Raw genomic sequence first — 22,019 nt, 5'->3', positions numbered from 1 at the left:
ATGCTTGGGGTGGCCACTCCGGAGAGGGGCGGCAGGTCCAGCTATTCGGCAGCAATTCGGCGGACGGTCCCTCACTCCCGCTTGGAGCGAAGGACCTTCCACCGAATTGCCGCCGCAGATCATGATCGGGGCTTTTTTTTTTTTTTTGCACTGCTTGGGGTGGCCAAAACCCTGGAGCCGGCCTTGCATCTGACTATATTTCAGAACGCTTTGAGGTAGGCCCCTTTTCAGTGTATGGAACTTAAGGAATGGCCTTCATTTGGGCTGAACCTCTGACACTCAGGATCTCCTTGAACTCTTACTCTCATACTCCCCTACTCAATCCCTTTCCTTGATTTTGTTCCAGTCTTGTATCTAGTTTCAGACATTCCCGTCTTCAATACAAAAGTGCTGTTGAAAAAGAGAGTCCAGTCCGACATAAGCATTCAAGAATGTTCATGCTCTCTTGATATAGTTGTGTGTGATAGCGTTCACCTATAGTGTTTGGCTTAATAGTTTCCTTTTCCTTTTTTTTTTTTAAAAAAAAAAACTGTATTTTTAAGGGAAGGCAGGGAAGAATTCATTACATTCTCAGGGATATTGAATTTGTGTGATGCATACATTTTGGAACCTCCAGAGTTTGACTTTTTTGTGATATATTTTTTTTTAATTTATGTTTCACTCATTTGCTAGCATACTGTCCTAGTTGAACTTTGTCTATAATTTGTATAGTTTAATTTGGCTACCATTTCAAAGTTTGATTTTCAAAAAGATCTAATCTGGCATAGTTCACAATATATTTTGATGCCCTACAAATCCCTATTAGTTTAAAAATGTTGTTGTAAGTCTAAACGTCATGTTAATTTAACTATGCAGAGTTTGTCCCTGTGGATTTTATGTTCTATCTTATTAACAATTTTATCTACAGGTCTGTTTAAGCATACTAAACACATGGCATGGAAGACCAGAAGAAAAGTGGAATCCCCAGACTTCAAGTTTTTTGCAAGTAAGCATTTTTCCTCTTCTTCAAAATATGTTGTGTAAGAATAAATAAGCATCTGAAAAATGTCTGCTCTTTCCTTAGCTTTTCTACCTTAGAACTTTAAACAACTTTTTTCTTCATAAAATACCATGGACAAAAGAAATGTATGAGTTACTTTTCCATTTTGCCTGTGGGAACCTATGGCTAACTACCAGCCCCTCACTGAACAATGACTGTTGGTCATCAATTAGATTTCTTATTATTTTGAAATGGACTTAATATGCTGTAAATGTCCCACACTGAGTCAGACCTCCTTTTCATTGATTTCTTCTATGTAAACATTCACTCATTGCACCCAGAAGCTGTATGGGATACTATAACAATCTTTATGTACCTATTTCCAGCCAATTTCCAGCTAGCAGCTACAGTCCCCAAAATAAAATACTAATATGGATTTAGCAAAACCTAAATTTCAAAATCATCATCTTATAGCTGGCCATAGTATGACTTTTGTTCTAGTATCTCTTAACAGCTGCAAATAACAAAAGAAAGTAGCTTGTTGAATTACAGCACTGTAACTAATAATGTGAATACCTGTGTATTCAAATATTCATGAGGCTAGCACCTTTGGAAAAGAGAGAATCTAAATCTGTATCTGTTTTATAAATGTCAGGACTTGACAGTCAGTTTATTACTCTTGAGAAATCTTAACTTCTTGTGTTCAAGAATTAAATGTAAATTACTGGCGACCTTGATCTAGTTAAGTCTTTTAATTCAGTGTACTCTGAGGGCTTGTTTTAATGTGTGTGACTGTGCCACTGTAGCACTTTAGTGAAGACGCTGCTACACCAACAGGAGAGCTTCTCCCATTGGCATAGTTAGTCCACCTCCCTGAGAGGTGGTTGCTGTGTCCATGGGAGAAGCTCTCCCATTAACATAGCACTATCTACATGGAGGGGAGTTAGGTCAGTATAACTAAGTTGCTCGGGAGTATGGCTTTTTTACACCTCTGAGTGACATAATTATACCAATGTAAGTCTATAGTGTAGACCTTGCCTCAGAAGAAGCAAGAACAACATAGCCAAGGGAAATTATTACTCAAGAGCTAACCCTCGCCCCTGCACTGAAGCAGTCCCAGTTCATTTCTCCTTGGCTGAAAGAAGGATGGCAGTTATGGCCTTTGATGGTGGAAGGGTAGAAATCTGGTAGAAATAGGGGGAGGTATCTGGACACTGAAAGGGGTGAGAGAGGACTCCTACCCACTAAGCATGTAAGGCAGTGGAAATAATACTGTTTATATGCTAGCTTTTGTCTCTGGGAACCTAGCTTGGCATCCTACTTTACTTCATAAGAGAAGCTAAAAGCATAGTGACTATTTTGACAATTTAACATACAATGCTTTTATATGAGGAGAAAGTCATTCTGATAATGATTGAGGCTCAGTGCATAGCAAGCTGACTTGTATTCAAGCATTTGCTCAATTTCCCCCATGTAGATTTTTGGAGGTATTTTCCCTTCCGGGGATTGGAGGTCTGAAATTAGGCCCCAGTCCTGCAAAGTTTTACACACATGCTTAAATTTACATACTGTAAATATATATAAAATTAAATTAAATTATGCTAGTTACAGGGGAACTGTCGACTTAAAATCAAGACAAATTCAAAACTTAAGCTAAAGTAATTTCATGTACTTCAATTGCCCCTGCCACATTTTCCTATCTTTTAATTTTTTCTATTTCTATTGTACACCAGACCCCTGCTAGAACGCGGGGTTTTGGATCCATGCGTGGTCCCACGTTAATGCGGGGACAGCGTTACTATGGATTCCAATGAAGGTAATTAAATTTGGGATCCATGCACAGTCCCACGCTATAACCGAATTTGCGCTATAAAGACGCGCATTCTAGCGAGGGTCTGCTGTATATGATGCATTCACATTAACAGGAAAACCAATAAAAATGATTGTACAGAGTGTTGTCAAAAGCAGAGTAAACTAATTGACTAAAATAGGTTTTTTTCCCCTAATGTTTCAGTTACAACAGTGTTAAGTGTTACTGTCACAATAGTGGAGAAACAGTTTTCAGAGAGAAGTTTAACTTAAACAGAGTCTGTTAGGGGTGTTCCAGTGGTGAAATGTGGTGTTTGTTTTGGAGATCCAAAAAAGGAAAAAAAAAAAAAAAAAAAAAAAAAAAAAGACTTCAGATGAAACCTACTGACAGAATATAGTTAAGTCAAAAATAAGACCGCTTTGAGATCTCTCTTTCAAGAATCAGAGGAACAAATAATGGAGGACTCCAGGAAGGCTGAAGTAGTAAATAACTACCTTTCCAATTTTAAACAAACGGGAAGAGGAATTATGAGCAAGCAAATACAGGTGACAGTTCGGAAGATGCCGAAGTTTCAGTAAAACCTCATAAAGTTAACTATGTATTAGCAGAGTTAGAGAAGATAAGCTCCAAATGTGGTAAACAAACAGAAGAAATTATGTGAAAGTGACCAATACTTTTTTATACATCTTGGAAACAGATAACAGTCCCTGATTTGAGAATACAAAATGTGGTTTCAGACGGAAGGACAGGGAACCCTTATTCTTTTTGTAACACATGAACAGTAAAAATAAGAGGAATGTTCATAAAGGTGTTGAAATATTCTACACAGTCACTGCTTAAATTGTTTCCAGAGTATTAGCTACAGAGTTGACAAAATGGATTACAGGATGAAAATAATAATAATCTTTTTCAGAGTGGGCTCTTCGTATTCCCACTGTGATGAGGCACCATAAGCCTTGGGAGCCTTCTGTGAACACAGAGCATATTATAGGTACTAGGATTCTGAGAAAAGGGAGACTCAGTCCTCTGTGATCCCTACTATTGCTGCACCAAGGCCTTTCTTGACCCATTCTCCAGCTCCAAAGTTGGTGGAGTTGGCTGGTGCTGCTCTTTCAATGCTAGGGCCTTCCTCAGTGACTGCGCCTGGTGAAACCTCAAAGGTTGGTGCCAATTACACTTGCAGCGCTAGAGAAAGCTACAGAGGTTCAGTCCTCTCCGAACAGCAGTAAGTCCTCAACCATCTCTAGTTCTTTCTAAATTTGTGGGAGGCCCTGGGAACTTCTGTTCTCTGCTGTAAAACATAACATTAAGAGAAAGTGGAGAAATGAGAATTCCTTGGTGCCTGGGGAATCAAGCACTCTAACAAGAAAAGGTATTGTATGAATCCAGAGATGGGACCAGTCCTTGGTTCTGGAAGTTTTGGTTCTAAATGTTCTCTCTCCAGTGCAAATGCTGAAGACACCATCTGCTGCTTCTCTTGATGCTAACCTCACTTCCCTAGTGCTAATGCCTAGATTAATCAGTTTTGAGGGCCAGTTTATCTCTGGATAGATCAAGAAGCTAGTTGGTCCCCCATTGTGGGCTTTTGGTTTCAGGGACAATTTGATTGGGCACAGCTGTACTTTGCAGCTTCTCTCTCTCTAGACTGCTCCTAGAACAAGGACTGAGGTTCTTGGTTTGTGCTCATAGGAGCTTCTAGTCTCAATCCTTTTAAGCCCCCTGGTATGATCTTGTGCCTTACCACCCTGTAGTGTTGTGCAGGTTCCTTGTTTCCCTCATTAGGCTTCTTGGTGTTGTAGGAAAAGGCCTAGAACTCCAGCTTTGTCTCACTTATTTCCTTTCCAAGAGATTATGGGGTCATTTTTTCTTGAACTTCTTTCTATTTTTAGTTGTTTTTTTTTCTCTTACTTCTTGGTGGCGTATGTGTTGTACATTTGCTTCTGAGTATACAAAAATCTGTTTACAAGCAGCATAATTTATGCGAATGTGCAAGTGAGATTGCATATATTTAATATTTATATCTATAGCCAAAGGTTTGGGTTCCTCTTTTTTCATATATTGTGGAAAGACCTGCAGAATCTGTGTGACGAATGAATTATACAAGACATAGGACAAATTGTTATCAGTATAGTGTAGATAAGCTAAATTTAGCTGGTTGATTTCACAGGAATAGGTAATTCCTGATTTTAAAAAAACTAGCACAATGCTCTAACATATAGTTATTATTAGTTTTCAGAATGCTAAAGGCAGCCTTGGTTAGCTCATTTTAATACTCTTAAAGGCTAATGTAATTTAATAAAGAATACTGGTTTGTGACTATAGGGAGTTAACCAGATTCATGGCCAGTAATGCTTGTAAAGAAGTGTTGGTTAATGGTTTTGCTAATAAATTCCTATTAAAGGACTGTTCTGGGGGAAAATACATAATTTCAATGTTGCTGATCAGTTTAGTTTTCCACAGAGCCATCTAATTAGCATTTTGAAATGACTGCAAAGCATAGTACCAGTTAAGAGGTTAAAAAAAAAAAAAAAACATGGACATAATTGCTGCAAAATGCCATTACGTTCTTTAACATCCTGGTATGCTAATGACATGAAATTTTCTTCTCTGTAAGAATCCATGTTTTTTAACTTCATATTTTTTTGTGCTGTGTATGGGATTGTACAGTAAAGTAGCACTGCAGGGGTTTCAGAAGGTTGAAATTTAACACAAGAAAACATTCTGTAAATATCTAAATGGAAAAGTCCATTTTTTTGGGTGGGGGAAGGGGGGTTTAAAACAGTTAAGGCTTGAGATTCCTCTCAAACATCAGGAGAGCGTTACCATGTATTCTACGATATCTGTGTTATTGTTATGGAGACATAGGGTTTTACTATCTGCTTCAATGAAATCTAGATTCTATGGTGATTTTGGAAAGTTCCTCTTTCTGACAGAATCAAAATATGAATACGCTACATCCTGGGGACTGTAGTTGTTGAATAAGAAGTTATAGGGGAGGTAATTAAACAAAATCATTCTGATTTTAAAGGTATTTCTGATTCTCACAATATTCCCTCTCCTTAAAATAGTGAATATGGCTGGACATATGATAATAACTGTGGGACAACATATAATTGTCACACATCATCTGGCAGTATCACAAGGGGGACTGGTAGCAAAGTGTGAAGTCTACAGTGAAGTTTATCTTCCTCCCAGACCAGAGGCGAGACTATCGTTACTGATAAGCATAACAATCTTTCCATGTAAAGAGTGCAGATAGATAATGATTGTCAATATGTAATTGCTGGTTGTGTTAACTGGTATTATAGTATTTGTGGTCAGCTTTTGTGTCCTAATTTGGCCAGAAGTAGAATGTTTTAAAGAAATCAAACAGAAATTTACATTTGATAAATGGATTTCTATTAACTAGCCCCAAAGTGTGATTATTTTGCTAAAAAGTCTAAAAATTACCACAATCCGGTGAAAAGCTTACTGAGCTACTGGAACATTATCAACCTAATGACACATGAAGCGTGCAACACCCCATGAACACTGTTCATGCTAATAAATGGTACGTGACTGTCTTGTCTAGACTGTTGAATAATTCCTAAATTTGAGGCCTTTGGCATAACAGATACAGAATATCCAACTCACAACCTGTCAAATACTGTTTATATGTTGTATCGCGGAAAAGACCTGGAATAACAGGGGAAAAAAAACCTGGGAAATAAACACACCTGCAAAACTTAATACTGCATGTAAAGAAATTCTTCAGTGTGTGATTTTTTTTCCAAAACGAGAGGCACTATTCAGGTACTTAAATGGCTCCCATCACTGGTAATATCTGATTGCCTCCCAGCTGTACAAAAATAGGAGTAGCATTATTTATTCCTTCCTTCCTTCCAAGTCTGTAGAAGAAATACATGTTAGTTGGATTTGCTTGCTTGTTTATGATTGTGTCTAAGTGGGTGAGGGAAGAAATTATTGAGGAAAAGTGAAGCCAGAGAAATAAATTTTTAAATTTCGTTCTGAAACTGGTAACTCACTGGTCATTCTCATTTCTTGTAGGAGTGAGTTCCATAGTCTAGGAGCAGAGTCTGTGAAAGTTCTGTCTCCTGCATTCACAAGCCTCCTCCCCCTGTTGGTCAACAGTTTCATCTTAGCTGCCATGGGAGCTCATGGTCTCAGGGAGAAGCAATTTCTCAGGTAGCAAGAGCCAATTCCATTGGAGGGTTTTAAATATTTGGACAGACCATGAACTGGACTCTGTACCCTGTGAGGAGTCAGCACAGAAAGGAGACAACTGGGGTGATTGCTTACAGTCAGTTGTGTTGCTAAACAGATGGACATTTTGTACCAGCTGTAACTTTTTCAGTGTGTGTGGCTTCACTCCTATATTTGAGTTTCAGTAATCAAGCCTGGAGATCATAAAAGGGAGCGCTGTGGTCTGGTCTGCACCTGAAAGTTGGCAGTAATTGCTGCAGGGGCTAGTTGAACATCTAGTGGAACGGAGGAGTCCAAAAGGGCATTTCGACTGCAGACTGACTAACAACCATTTGAAGGCAATTGCTCTCTCTAGTGAGAAACATTATAGAATAGGCAAATTCTTCAAAGTGCTTCCCTCTTCTTACCCATAATATTTCAGCCTGTCTTGGCTCAGCTGTAGACAGCTACTTTTCATCCAGGTGCTGATTTTGGCTAGGCACACAAAAGCTGGGAGATTGAGCTCTTATCTTGCAGGAATCATTTAACATCTATATCATGGTGTTTATGTTGAACGCAAAGCAGCCTCCAAAATTCATATTATCATAAATAGTAAGAAATGGATGAGAAAATGAAGTATGTGCTATCCATAACTATAAAGAAGCTCTTCCAAAACCACCTAATAAATCAGCTGAATAAAGCTCATATATTAGCCACAGCAATGAATAGGGATTAAAAATAATCCAGCAATTACCAGGAAGCATGGGATTTTGCAGTTGACTAACATAAAACAGACACTTGCGCAGAATATTATGGAAATTTAATACAAAGCCTGTATAAATTCACCGGTTGTTACACAAATGCAAAATAAAAACTATAGCAAAGTCTTTTAATGCACTCAAATAGCTTGTTTGGATTTCCTGGCACTCATTTGATTCTTTCCTTACCTCAAAGTGGTTTTTCTCTTGGACAGAGTGATTTTCTGCCCAAGGTCCTCCCATTAGGACTTGGCTTTTATTCCTATATACTGATCAGATTGGAGGTAGTTTTATACTTTAACTAGCTTTTTCTGGACAAAATTGTTCTCCAGACTAGGTTTTCATACATAGAGACCATCTGGGCCATAATTCTTTGCATTTTCAAATTACTTTGTAAACATTAATTGATGAAAAATAGGATAAACTGAACGTTTGTTTGGAAAACATTAACTAAAAATGTAATGGATAAAGGTGCGTATGATAGAAACCCTGTGTTCACCAGAGGCCTTTTATCCTTGTTTGGTTTAGATTAATTTAGTTCAACAGACCTTTTCTTTATTCATTTATGTAATTACAGATTACATCTGGGAGCGGGGAGGCAATCATTAGTGGTATGTTTCTGTAGAATATTAGATTTGATTGTTACAAAGAAACCTAGTTTAGAAATAGTTTGTAATTTTATATTGAAATCCGTGGTCTGCTGGTTATTTTATTTTATCAGGGTTTTATTTTGAAGGTAGTAAGAGAACACTGTAAGAGAATTTTCTAACACAGATGAAAGTGGAAAATTCAGTTCAGAGATTTTAGGTAGCTGAAAACAATATACAGCAGCAAATCTGCTTATTAATTAAGACTATGCATAATGGTCAAAGCCATGAATAGCTAATATCTATTCAGTGTCTACTATGTCTAAATTTTAAAATACCCAGAATGTAAGATGTTTGAACAGTAGATATGGCAGGGTTTTTGTGTTCTTTATATAGTGAATCCTATGAGTTCAACATTGATTTTTCATGACAAGTTTTGAAACGTAGCATTTTTGGGTGGATTTTTCAAACGCTTTCAGAGTTGGCCTAACTCAGCTCCCATTGACTTCAGGGGGAGCAGAATTAGGCTGACTCTAAACACTTGTGAAAATTCCACTCTTTATGGAATAAAGAAAAATCACAATTTTATAGATAAACAGAATCCAAAATAAAATAGTTTTTTCTTTTTTATATGAAACATGACATCCATTAGATAGGACAGCCATAAACTGACTCAGCTTAAGATCTGATACTGAAAGAATTAGATTGCACGACAACAGCCTTCTAATCTTAAAAACACAGACACCCACCCACCCCTTTTTTGGTATCTCTTGATTCCGGGGGGGGGGAATCCATGTTTGTCAGTCTACATTTTTGATGAATATAGTCTAACTTTTATTCAACAAAAACAAGAATTTTTATTTGAGAAAAAAAAAAAAGACTTTTGATGTTGATATGGAGATGAAAACATAACACATTTTCTTCATTAGAAAAGTACCTCAATGGCAGCTAACTTTCATAGAGGTTCTGTTTTGCAGTTCTGATTATACAATATGTTGTAATAGCATTTAACATGTTTGAACTGCTAAATATATAAACAGCCAGTGACAGAGGTAGAGATGGAGAACTGAGTCAGACAGATTTAAGCAGTATGCCAAAGATCACTCAGTGAATTAAAGGCCGAATGAGACTATAACTCAGATGTTCTTAGATTCCAGTCCCCTGCTCAGCCCACTAGACACTATGCTGTCCCTCAGCTCACCACCTTCATTTCTTCTTGGTGCAAATTAATTCAACAACAAGAATCATTTTTATCAAAATAAGTTCACCCACCCCTACTTGTGTTATCACGTGCTAGAATGACCTCCAGATCATCAGCAATGTAATAATAATGAGAATGGATCTACAAAAATCTAATTTCATTCACCTGATACTTCATTAAAATATTTTAAAATGATTGTTTAAGCTTCTGTTTCAAATAAGAATTGTTTCTTCTTGTTCAGATGGTGAAAAGAGGGAAGTCAAGGCCAAATTCTGCCCCCGTATTTCTTTTGTGTGTCTGAGAAGAATATTGGACCCTTTCAGTTAACCATAATCTTTACAAATAACTAAAGTACCAAGTTACATTATATTATATAGCTAATATATCAGTAGATCTAAAAACTTTGAAATAATACTTTTTTCTTTTAAAAAGAGAATGATCAGACATCTACTTATTCTTTTAAATGGTTTCTTTGCACCTAAATTTCAAAGCTTTTTTTCCATGTCAAATAGAGTATAGTGTTTTGTGGTAGTAAGCTACATAGGGAATTCCACTGAAACTAAGGGCTTGTCTACACTGGAAATTAACAGCGCTGCAACTTTCTCGCTCAGGGGTGTGAAAAACACCCCCTGAGTGCAGCAAGTTGCAGCACCATAAAGCACCAGTTTAAACAGTGCCCCAGCGCTGGGAGCCACACCACTCATTGAGGTGGGTTTTTTAGAGCACTGGGAGAGCTCTCTCAGCACTGCACCGCAACCACGCAAGCCACGGCAGCTCTTTAGCGTTGCCAGTGTAGACTAGCCCTAACTCACTTCCATTTACTTAGACGTACGGTTATAATTTGCACTAGATACTGATCAGAAGTTTCAAACTTGCATGCCTAGAGTTAAGCACTTAAATCCATATTAGAACACCTAAATAGATGTCTAATTTTCAGAGGTGCGGAGTTCCTGCAGCTAATATTGACTTCAGTGGGATTGGCAAGCACTCAGCACCTTTGAAAATTAGGCCACTTAGGTACCTCAATAAAGATTTAGGGTTGCAATTCACAGGCACTTACACATTAAAATTAAGAAAGACTGATAAAAATTTTAAAGTAATAATTTTCAGCCATTTGTTTTAGTAGGCTTCTTGTGCCAAAAGTGTTCAGAAATTTTCTTAGTAATCCTGCATTTGTGATTGGTTGTTAAATTTATATTTTTTTCAGCCAAAATTTATCCAGGCATTTGAAAATAAGGGAGAATTGTGAGGAAGGAGAATTTTTGGAGAGGGAGTTTAGCATTAAATATCTATTTGATTGCTGGCCATGGGTCTAACTGAATGTTACTACTGCACATTAGGTATGTTGGAGTGTTGTTTCATGTAGGTACTTCTGAGTTTTTTTTCAAGGGTTACCTAGTGCATATGGTTAGATACCTTGTGTGTGTATATAAATCCCAATAAAATAAATAGTGAATGTGCAGTCAGCTTACTGAACATTGAGTTTGTATTTCCTACAGGACTTTTTTTTTTTTTACTACTTTGAAAGTTTATTTTAGCTGCTTTTGATCTGTGAAGAGCTGAGTTTCTTCTGTAGTAATTAACCATGGCACTAATAGCTAATTTAGGGAGAGTTGCTTTAGGTGTTGGCAATATCAGGCGATGTTGCAGGAAAACCACAGAATCCTGAATCAGGGTGTGACAGGTAATAGTGAAGCTGTTTCACTTCAGCTATTTAATTTTAATGTGTATTTTGTAACTTTTAGACTGTTTCATTTTATAAATATTCAGTTTATACTTAGTGCTTGGCTTTTAGTCTCAAAGTCTATGTGCTGCATCTGTGCTACGCTTGGACCTGAAAGCTAGAATTTTTACCTCCATTATGGATTTTTAAGCAGTTTGAACAAACTAACAATGGTTACGTTTTTAATGTAATAAAAGAAACCATTGTTAGTTTGTTCAAACTGCTTAAAAATCTACGTGGGGCCAGGCCAATTTATTCAAAAAATGTTTAGCTCTGGAAGTAATATGTAGCTACATATTTATGTTCTTATAGTTTTCTAATTTATTTTTTCTTTGGACTAGGTTTACAGTTGTGTGGATGATGGTTTTTAGTATAAGTATGGTAATTGTTTCAGATGAAATAGATATTTACCACAGTTCCCCACTCGTATGAAATATTCATATTTTACAACATACATTAATTAATTTGTCATAAAATATTTCTTGTAATGAAGACAAATCTTTTAATATATAATGTATTTTAAAAACAAGTGGTGGTCACTATGTAATGGGCTGAATTATTTTTCATTTACTTATTTAACTGCTTCTCTCCACAGGTGTTGGTGTCTGTCCAGTCCCTCATATTGGTAGCAGAACCCTATTTTAATGAACCCGGATATGAAAGATCTAGAGGTACTCCTAGTGGTACACAGAGTTCCAGAGAATATGATGGAAATATACGACAGGCAACAGTCAAGTGGGCTATGCTTGAACAAATCAGAAACCCTTCACCATGTTTTAAGGAGGTAGGTATTCTGAAACAAAGTAAACACTGGCTTTTGCCTTTAACATATTTAAAGACTGTTATCAGGTCCCCAGTCAGTCATCTTTACTCATGAATAAATGTGCCCAGTTTTTTTTACCTTACTGCAGAGGTCAGGTTTTCTAAACCTTTTATCATTTTTGTTGCTCTCCTCTGGAGTTTCCAATTTATCCACAGCTTACATAATTTGTGGTGCCTAGAATTGGAGACAGTACTCCAGCTGAGGCCTCACCAGTGTCAAAGTGGGAGAGTTACCTCCCATGTTTTGCATACAGTCCTGTTAATACACCACAGAATATTAGTCTTTTTTGCAACTGCATCACATCATTGACTCATATTCAATCTGTGATCCACTATAACCCTCAGATCCTTTTCAGCAGTTCTACTACATAGCCAGTTATTCCCCATTTTGTAGTTGGGCATCTAATTTTTTTCCTTCCTTTATTGATTTTATCTTACTGATTTCAGACCAGTTATCTAATTTGTCAGTCATTTTGAATTCTAATCCTGTCTTCCAAAGTGCTTGAAACACTTCCTCGCTTGGTATCTGGTCACAATTAACCTTTTTAGTGATGACTGAAGCAAAATAGGCATTATACACCTCAATTTTCTTGATGTCATCAGTTATTAACTCTCTTTTCCTGCTAAGTAGAAGACTTACTTTCCTTCATCTTTTTCTTGTTCTTAATGTATTTAAAGAACATCTTTTTATTGTCATTTATTTCCTTGTTAGATGTAATGCATTTTCTGCCTTAGCATTTCTGATTTTGTCCCTACATGCCTGTGCTGCTATTTTGTACTCCTTTTTAGCAATTTGTACGTTTCCACTCTTTGTAGGATTCCTTTTTGATTTTCAGGTCATTAATGAGTTCCTGATGGAGCCATATTGGCTTCTTGCTATTCTTCCTATTTTTCCTTCCCATCGGGATGGTTTGCAGTTGTGCCTTTAATACTGTCCCCTTGAGAAACTGCCACCTCTCCTCAACTCCATTTCCCTTAGGTCAGGTCTCATGGGAAGAAAATCTATCAGCTCTCTGAGTTTGTTGAAGTCCATTGTCCCTATTCTGCTGCTCTTACTCCTTCCTTTCCTTAGAATCATGAAATCTATCATTTCGTGATCACTTTCACCCTAATTGACTTTCATCCAAATTGTCTTCCACCTTCCACCTTCAAATTCACATCCAATTCTTCCCTGTTGGTCAGAATCAAGTCTAAAATGGCTGTCCATCTGGTCACTTTCTTCACTTTCTGAAACAAAAAGTTGTCCCCAATACATTCCAAAAACATATTGGAGATTGTGTTTTGCCATATTATTTTTCCCACAGAGGTCTTGGTAGTTAAAGTCCCACATTACTATCCGGTCTTGCATTTTGGATATTTCTGTTGTTTGTTCTAGAAATGCCTCATTCCCCCTCCTCTTCCTGATTTAGTGGTCTATGGTAGATTCCTAGCATGACATCACTTCTCTGTTTTCCCCCCTTTATCTTTACCCAGAGCCTTTCAAATGGCTTGCCTCTCACCTCTTGGACCTCAGAACAACTGTATATATTCCTGATGTATAATGCAACATCTCCTGCCTTTTTTCCCTGCTTGCCCTTCCTGAACAAGGATTCCTTTGTACCAATATTCTAGTCATAAGCTTTATGCCACCATGTTTCTTTGATACTAGTCAAATCGTAATTTAGCTTACGCACTAATACTTAAATTTCTTCCTGTTTATTCCCCATACTGCTTGCATTTGTGTTATCAACATCTAAGAGGTTGAGCACATTTCCCCTCTGATTTCCTTCTTGTTGAATGAGAACATTAACTATATAAAAAGGTTGAAAGAGACATGATGGGAATATCAAGGTTCTTGCTATACTTATTAGAAAACAACAAGAAATTTGATGCATTGGTGGAGTTGAGTTTATTAGATGAGTTTGCTAGAATCTTGAAACGTCTAGAAAGAGGAGTGGAAAATCTGATAAAATGTGGTTCTGTAAAGCTTAGCTAGTTTGTATTTTTAACTTTTCACAGCATCAGATGTGGTGTTTGTTCTAACTGCATTACATGCAAAATCTGCTGATCTATACTGCAAATACGTACTAAAGGTTTAGTGATTACCAAACATTAGTGTATTAATTTATCTAACTCAAGATGCCTAAAGGAAGGAAGGGGCAGGAAACAAGTGAGTGAATGAACTAGAGTAATGGAAACAGATAATTCAAAAGCAAATTATAAATGTTCTTGAGCTGTTAATTAAAATGCTACCTAGGATTTGTACTCATTTCAAAAAGTAGAGAAAACCAGTTTCCAGCTCTGAACATCATGAGTTTGGTTTAGGAGGCACTGTCTGTCTTTGAAAGGCAAAGATCAATTGACGTAAAAACAACTATCTTGAACTTGATAATTTTCTGCTAATGATATTGCCTTCAATGTACTGCAAAATGAGGTATTAAAGAAAAGATTTCACCCTGGTTATACTCCTCCAGACAGATTGACACTTATAAGTCTGTTACTAGATGTGGCAAGTGAAGAAATAGATGACAGATTAAAGGAAGAAGTAAAATAATCAGTACAGACATTAATGGAAGATGTGAAGTTGTTTGTTTGACCAACCAATCATCAGAGTCCATAGAAAAGAAGTGTTTTATTGAGAGTTAAACAGATCAGCTTTTCATTCCAGAGCTGGCTGCACCATAGTGATGGGTGAAGTGATTCCCATTACTGCCTATAATTTATACATGAGTTTGTAAAGTATTTAATGTGTTTTCTGTCTGAAAAATGTCACAAAAATGTACATTGTCCATGGCATGTGGCAGTTCGTTTAATTTAATCTTAATTTAGCATTTTAATGAAGATATCATCAGACTATGATTTTCCTCTTTTTTCATTTATATTTGATGTTCCTAAGAAACTTGCTAACTATGCAGCCAAGCAAGAAATCTGATATTTGTCATATTTTTTCTTGGACAGTTTCACACCTCTATTAAACTGTGAAGGTGTGTATATCAAATTAAGCGTAACTCCCAACTGTGAGAATTGATGCCTTCCCTAACATCTAAGAAAAGTGGAATGCGTGATTCTAGCAGTTTGAACATAGTTTTAAAAAAATTCTGTTCAACTCCCAGCTAGACCTTTTACCCATGGCATATTATTTATGCTCATTTACTTTTTCCTGCTTTGAGCCTTTTTCTTATGTAAAAGAGGAAGGAAGTTGCTAAGTTTTGTCATAAAGTCAGCTGCTGGTTGTCACTTGTAAAAACCATGCATTATTCCTACCACTTCCAACAGCAGGCTTAATAGACTTCTCTGAAACATCTGATAGTACACACTGACTAAGAAAAGAATATTCACACTAAAGATAGTGTATCTTTGACAAATTGGGCACTTATCTTTGTACAATGGTAGTATAATAAAATACTAATTTAACTCCAGAAAGCATACGTTTTACCTTGAAAGTATCTGGCTTTTGTGGTCAAAGGGCCGCTAAAAGAATAAAATAACATATTTTGCTACTAACAAAATTAAATTGAACAACCTCATGACTTTCTCCTCTTCCACTTTACTTGTTATGTTAGGTGTGACATTGACTAAGGCATTTTGTAATTTTTGGAACTAGCAATGGGAGCTGAATCATTGATTTATCAGTAGAATAATTGAGCAGCTCAATATTACACTGAAAATGTCTTTTGTACCTTTGCAGTACAGCAAGGACATGCCTAGCACTAGGTTTTTCTCTTTAAACTAAAATGCCTTTAAAAGACACTATGATAAATAGATTTGGTTTTTCTTCTCCAAGTATTATATGTGTAGATCCCTACTTCTGGGTGTGCCTATGTAAAGTTGGATCCCTCTGTCGAGTAACCTTGGTGCTGCCTTACATACTTCAATGCAAAATCCAACATTGAGTGCAGGAGTATATAAACTATTGCTTCCCTAGTCCCATAGGTTTCTTACCATAGTAAATGACTCCCTTGGTCGTTTCCCCCCATCATCAGTTTATCAACCATGTAAGTATAGTTTTAGTGTAAACAGTGCATTAGTTTTTCAGATTTTATTATAATTGTATTTTGGTTAGTAATTATAACTAACTCTGTAGCCCAGTTCCAAGGGGTCAGTTGCATCAGGTTCTGTGTTGCATTGGGTTACCGGCTTTGGAATTCACATATCGTGGTCAGGTTTAGTCCAATCCAAAGACTCCGTCTGGGAAGACGACTTGTTGATACTGTATAGGCGATTGTTTGACCACACTTTGGTTTATTATGAACTATACTTGAGACCAAATAACCAGTGTCATTCAGGTTTATTAATAGTACAGGAAAAAACGTTCTATATGATACCAATCTCCGAAGAGGAGTCCTGTGCAGCGATGTTACATTCACCTTACACAGTAGGTGTGCTCCCCAAAGTTGTACATTTTAGCTGGTATGATTTTACAGGTTACACATTTCTTTACACATCACTAAAATCCAACCCATCAGTTTGTTCCAGTTCCCTAACTTGTTGTTCTGTTCCTTCCTTATCTTTGTTTTGGGTATTAGCATTCCAGGTACTGGTCCGTGAAGGTACTTCCCTAGCTGTACTAAGACTCGGAAAGAATGTATCTTGATTTTGACAAGTTTATTATCTGCTTGTGCCAAATGCTTACTTCAGCAAATGCAAGGTGTTATGGGATACTTAGCGTACGTTAACAGGGTTGTAATAAAAGTACAAGTCAATTTGGGCTATATAGCAGCTATATTAATGCTTAATATGTATACTTTACCTTATTTATTTAATTAATGTATTTACTTAAATGCTTGGAATCTATATTGCGGGTAGTAGTAGCAACATAATATATATGTATGCTAGCCAGCGTATACTAGTCAACAGACTAAATTTAGGTGGTACTCTCTCCAGAGAATAAGATATTCCTGATCCACATAGCAAGTGCCTGGGCACTTAGCTGAGAGATGCATTGTTTGTGCTAGTTTCACTCTCCAGTCCAGGAAAGTGTTAATTGTAATTCCAGTTCTTCCTGATGAGTCTTTGGGGGAAAAAAAAAAAAAAAAACTGAGTCAGTGCCAGTCCCTTCTTGAACTGCCTGACCCAAAGACAAGGCAAGGGATGCACTGATCTGTGTACAGTAGGTTCTGTACTTTTAGTATTTAAGCATCTCAATCATTAAAGTATTTATCCTCACAACACCCCTATAAGTTAAGAACATACTGTTATCCTCATTTTACAGCTGAGGAGTGAGACACATTGAGACTAAGTGATTTGCCCGAGGTCATACTGGATGTTTGTGATAGAAGCAGGGAATTGAACTTGGGTGTCCCAAATTCCAAGCTAGCATCCTTAACCACTAGACCATTCTTTCTGTAAGATTTAAGATGCAAAGGTATCCAGGAAGCTTAGGAGGTCTAAGAACCAGCAGTTCACATCTGACTGCTTCCTATGCAGAATTGAGTGTGTGAAAAAGGGAGGTACCATCTATCCCCTGGCTCCCGCTCTGGTTTCAGAAAGAAGTCAAGAGCTTTGATTATCAAGGGGAACTACATTGAGAGAGTCCTCAGAAATTAGTAGGCACAGGAGATGCCTCATTGTGTCCCACTTCCATTGTGATGGAGTTTTCCCATCTGTGATTTGTTTTAAGCAGAGCTCTATCTTCTGTGACACCTGCTAAGTAGTCTGAATGGGAGCTTATTTTGTCATTTATACTTCAGTAGTGCTTAGAGGCCTCAACTAAGTTGGGCCCTGTTGTCTTAGGCAATGTACAAATATTTAGTGAATGACACACACTGTCTCAAACAGCTTTCTCAGAATGAAAGTCTTGGAACCAAAGACTTCTGCTATTGACTTAATTACTACTAGGGATGTAGTCTGAGCCTTTTTATCTCTGAAGCCATTAGTTACCCTGGGTTGGTTCCTTCTCTCTCTCCTATCCTATATATACAAACTAAAAAACTGCTTGATCCCTTAGAGGACATTGGGATGAATGTTGATGATGTTGGCAGCTGTCCCAATCCTCTTTGTCATCGCTGAAGAAGCTAACATTCAGGTTGTTCCCAAAGGACAAAGAATTTCTAAAATCTTCTCTTGAATAGCTGAAATGTCAGGCACAGTTTTTCTCAGTGCAGAAGCTTCAGCATCTATTTGACTTATTGGCTCCTTAGCTGAGAGGGAGTATGGCTATCCCTATAAATTAGTCTGGTCAAACCAAACAAAAACCTTTTGGATAAAATAAACATCTGTTCCACCTGAAGCTTAAGAAGGAAAACAGGCACTACTAGGTTGCTGCCTATACAATTAGTGGGGTGGGGAAGAGTAGGGGAGGGAATTAAATACTCTACACACTGTTTATTCATAGTGTCTGCTATAAATGAGGAAAACAACTCTCAGGATAGAGTTTATTAATTTACCCCATGAGGAATAATAAGGAAAAGATGAAATAAGCAGCGGAGAATATGGCCCCACGTCTACTGTACTGCAAAAATACTTAGCCTTGAAGTAATTGATAGTGTGCTTGATAAAATTCTTTAGGAAACTATTTCAGAGTAGTTCTCTAGTTTTACATATCTGTGACCCCACTTAGGGTTTAGAAATCTCTGACAAAGTCAGTGCTTAGGAGTCTCATACCATTAGTAAAAGTTAGGACTACTTTTGTGTGGTCTCTACTTTTGAACACCAAAGTAAGTATAGGGTCAGATTTTGGCTCCCACCTGTGTAGGGGGCAGCCTAAATGCTGATGCTTTAACTCTAAAATCACAAGAGCATTACAGGGAGTTTTAGTACCACCAAAGGTGGTAACCGCAAGGTGACATAACTGTGGCCTTGCCCCCTTCCACGCTAGCTGATGCTCCATGGCCAGCTCTGGGGAAGAATATACTGCACAGTTGACCACCTTCCATACTCACTTGCTAATACAAGTTCTTCTGCCTACCTGTTTACTGTTCAGGCAGAAAGTGGCACTGACTAGAGACCTAATTGGTGCTCTTCCCCCTTCCACCAAACACATTCAGCTCTGAGGGCAGTGGCTTTAAAACTCATGAAAAGCCCTATGTATTATATCTGTTCTTTTCCAGATTAATAAATATTTGTGTGTAAATGTATGCCCTGTGTTGTAAATACATCTGGGATTTCTGTGCAGTCAGGGAATTTGGCTACCATTTTACTGTCAATATTTTAGCATCCAGTAAGGTATTGTATTTAGGCTTTTGTTTAATCTTCATCCATATAACACAAAATACCTGTGACAATGTTCTCATCTGCATGGGATTTCTCAATCTGTGGATTGTGACCCAAAATTGGGTAGCCAGAACACACAAAAGGGTCCTGGGGCTGGCTGGGCTAACCTCCCCTCTTGGCATTGCGACCCTATGCACCAGGTTATAAAGCCATTCACAAATTTGGTCCAGCCAGCCCAAAACTGAGTGCCATAGTGACTCTGGAGGTCACCAGCCCTATGGGACAGGAGCTGAGAGGGAATGAATCATAGGGTTCAAGTGCTGTCAGATTCTCTAGTAAGTACTGGCCCCTTAAATTATCCTCCGCCTTGCAACATCCTCTCTTCAATGCCCCATCCTGCTGCCCAGCCCCACTCCACTTTCCCCCCAGACCACTTTGCTCCCAAATCCCATCCTGGCCCCCATGGACTGGGGGAGGAGGGGCTGTATTTTTGGGGGGAATATCTCAGCTCACTGCTCTTCCCCCAGTTAGGGAGTTCCCTAGCTGTAATGTCTGGAATCTTAGTTCTGAGGCCACCCAATCCCTTGCTGCAACCCTGCAGAGGGTTTGGGGGTGAGGACTGGGACTGCGGGCTTCCTGGGGTAGAGGTCTCTCTGTGTCATGATAGGCTATCAAGGTTTGCAAATTAGTCCTGAGCCCAAAAAGATTGAGAACCACTGATCTACTTGACGTTTTTAGGTCAAAACTCAGTCTTGCTGTTCTTAAAAGCATATGGTTGTTGGAAGCCAGTGATTAAATTTTTTTTCTTCTTATCTTGTATATTTCTTACAGGTCATACACAAACATTTTTACTTGAAAAGAGTGGAGATCATGGCCCAGTGTGAGGAGTGGATAGCAGATATACAGCAGTACAGCAGTGACAAACGGGTAGGCAGGACTATGTCTCATCACGCAGCAGCTCTTAAGGTGAGGCATGCTAATATAATGACCGGTAACATGAAGCAACAGTTCACTTTAATGAAACTATCCTGCATGTATGAGTACAACAAGCAAAAATAGCAATATTTAAAAAAAAAAAATTGAAACATGATTGAAGCTTTAAAATAAACTGTAAAACTGACAGTCACGATGCATCTCTTGATCATTTATGAAATATTTTACAAATGAAATTTATTTCCGTCTTATGTAGTTTGTTCCACCCCATGCAAATGTGAGAGTTCAATTTTCTTCATAAGGCTTTTATAGCAGTTTGGTGTTATTTTGGGATGTATTTTGGGATATGATAAAATTGTACTATAACCAATCTGCAATACAGATTTAAAGGGAAGCTTCCCAGAAAACAAATTCCTTTCATAGACAAAATCATAAATTGATAAGCAAACAACACTACATTTAAGAGGCTTGGCACATCTAACATTCCAATGCAATTTTAGTGTTCAGTAACAAAATATATAATACTTAACAACTTTTGGTTTTTGTTTGGACAAGAGCAGAATTTGTGGCTTTATTACTGGGAAACACTTTTTCTGTTGCTAGAATGACATTGTTTCAATGCAACTGAGCTTTAAATTGGTCACTGCTTTTTATGGTGAACAGATTAGAGAAATGTCCACAATGTTTATATTATATATCTCTGTAGCATGTGTATTATCATAACCCTTTTATAGATGGTGAGTTCTAATTATCCAAAATTTTCCTGCTGTGCCCAGCACCAACTTTGAGCATGGACAGTTGTGATGCACAGGAGGACAAACCAGGACATTCACTGCTGCCTTCCTGACCCCAAATGCCCTGCTGCTGCAGATTGGCGTCCCATTGTCCCCTTTACTTCACCCTCAGTAGAACTCTGGGGTTATATGAATTTCTGCAACTGTTACTATTGCTGAACTGGTTGAAAGCCACAGAAATAGTTTTCAACTCGTGGGAGCCTGTTGTATTATATTTTTCCTGGATATTATTTGATTGATAATATGCATCAAAATTACTCTTAGAAGAATTGTGAAAAGTAACGATGTTTTAATCAGTATCTTAATATCTGTACATACAGCGTCACACAGCTCAACTCCGTGAAGAGCTTTTAAAACTCCCCTGCCCTGAAGGCTTGGATCCAGATTCTGATGATTCCACCGAGAAATGCAGTGCCACAACAAGTTCTGAGGAGACGATATTGCATGACCAGGTTAAACCTAGCAGCAGTAAAGACATCTCCAGTGATTTCAAATTATGAGTGGCATTGACATGGACTTTACAGATACAGAGGCTTTGAAGCACAAGCCAAATATGTCAATATTTGTATGTAAGAAGCTAATTATGTAATAGGTAATGAAATTGAAACTATACTATGCCCTTAAGGATATACAGTTTAATTCAAGATGATCTTTTATTTACCTGTACAACAGTGTAAACTTTTTTGTGCTTTTATTTTTCAATTGTGAGAACCACTGATTGGTATGTTTAAAAAGTTATGTATACGAGAAATGGATAAATCACTGATATATAAGGGAAACTCCTTAGGAAAGAATGTTTACTGAATGTTTATTTTTTTTTTTTTTTACTTGTAGAGTGAGGGCGGATGTAACAAAGAATATATATTGGTCATTCTTACAGCTACTATTTAAAGTCAGAAAATTTTCACTGAATTTGATAGATTTTACGTTCGGCCATATCTTCATGCTCATATTTGATTTCTAAAGAAAACCTGTATACTTCAATAAAAGTTAAATGGACATGCTCCCTCTTTTATGATTTACTGGTACATTTTTTTAAATGATCTGCCATAAAATACGTTATAGCTGGAGACTTGCACTTGTATGACTGAATTATTAC

The 22,019-nt window shown here is 37.5% G+C and overlaps 1 protein-coding gene across 1 annotated transcript in view; it reads left to right on the top strand.

The window, feature by feature from the left end:
- Positions 1 to 21,930, top strand: part of BIRC6 (baculoviral IAP repeat containing 6) — a 306,648-nt gene extending 284,718 nt beyond the window's left edge. The window contains 4 exon segments of the mRNA XM_034764920.1: positions 908 to 985; positions 11,836 to 12,024; positions 20,025 to 20,159; positions 21,241 to 21,930. Of these exon segments, the coding sequence (XP_034620811.1) occupies positions 908 to 985; positions 11,836 to 12,024; positions 20,025 to 20,159; positions 21,241 to 21,420 (582 nt within the window). The 3' untranslated portion in view covers positions 21,421 to 21,930.
- The last annotated feature ends 89 nt before the right edge of the window (positions 21,931 to 22,019 follow it).

The sequence above is a fragment of the Trachemys scripta genome, chromosome 3 (assembly GCF_013100865.1).
Source record: "Trachemys scripta elegans isolate TJP31775 chromosome 3, CAS_Tse_1.0, whole genome shotgun sequence".
Taxonomy (NCBI): Eukaryota; Metazoa; Chordata; order Testudines; family Emydidae; genus Trachemys; species Trachemys scripta.
Note: the sequence above shows the minus strand (reverse complement) of the source record. Positions and strands in the feature narration are given on the sequence as shown.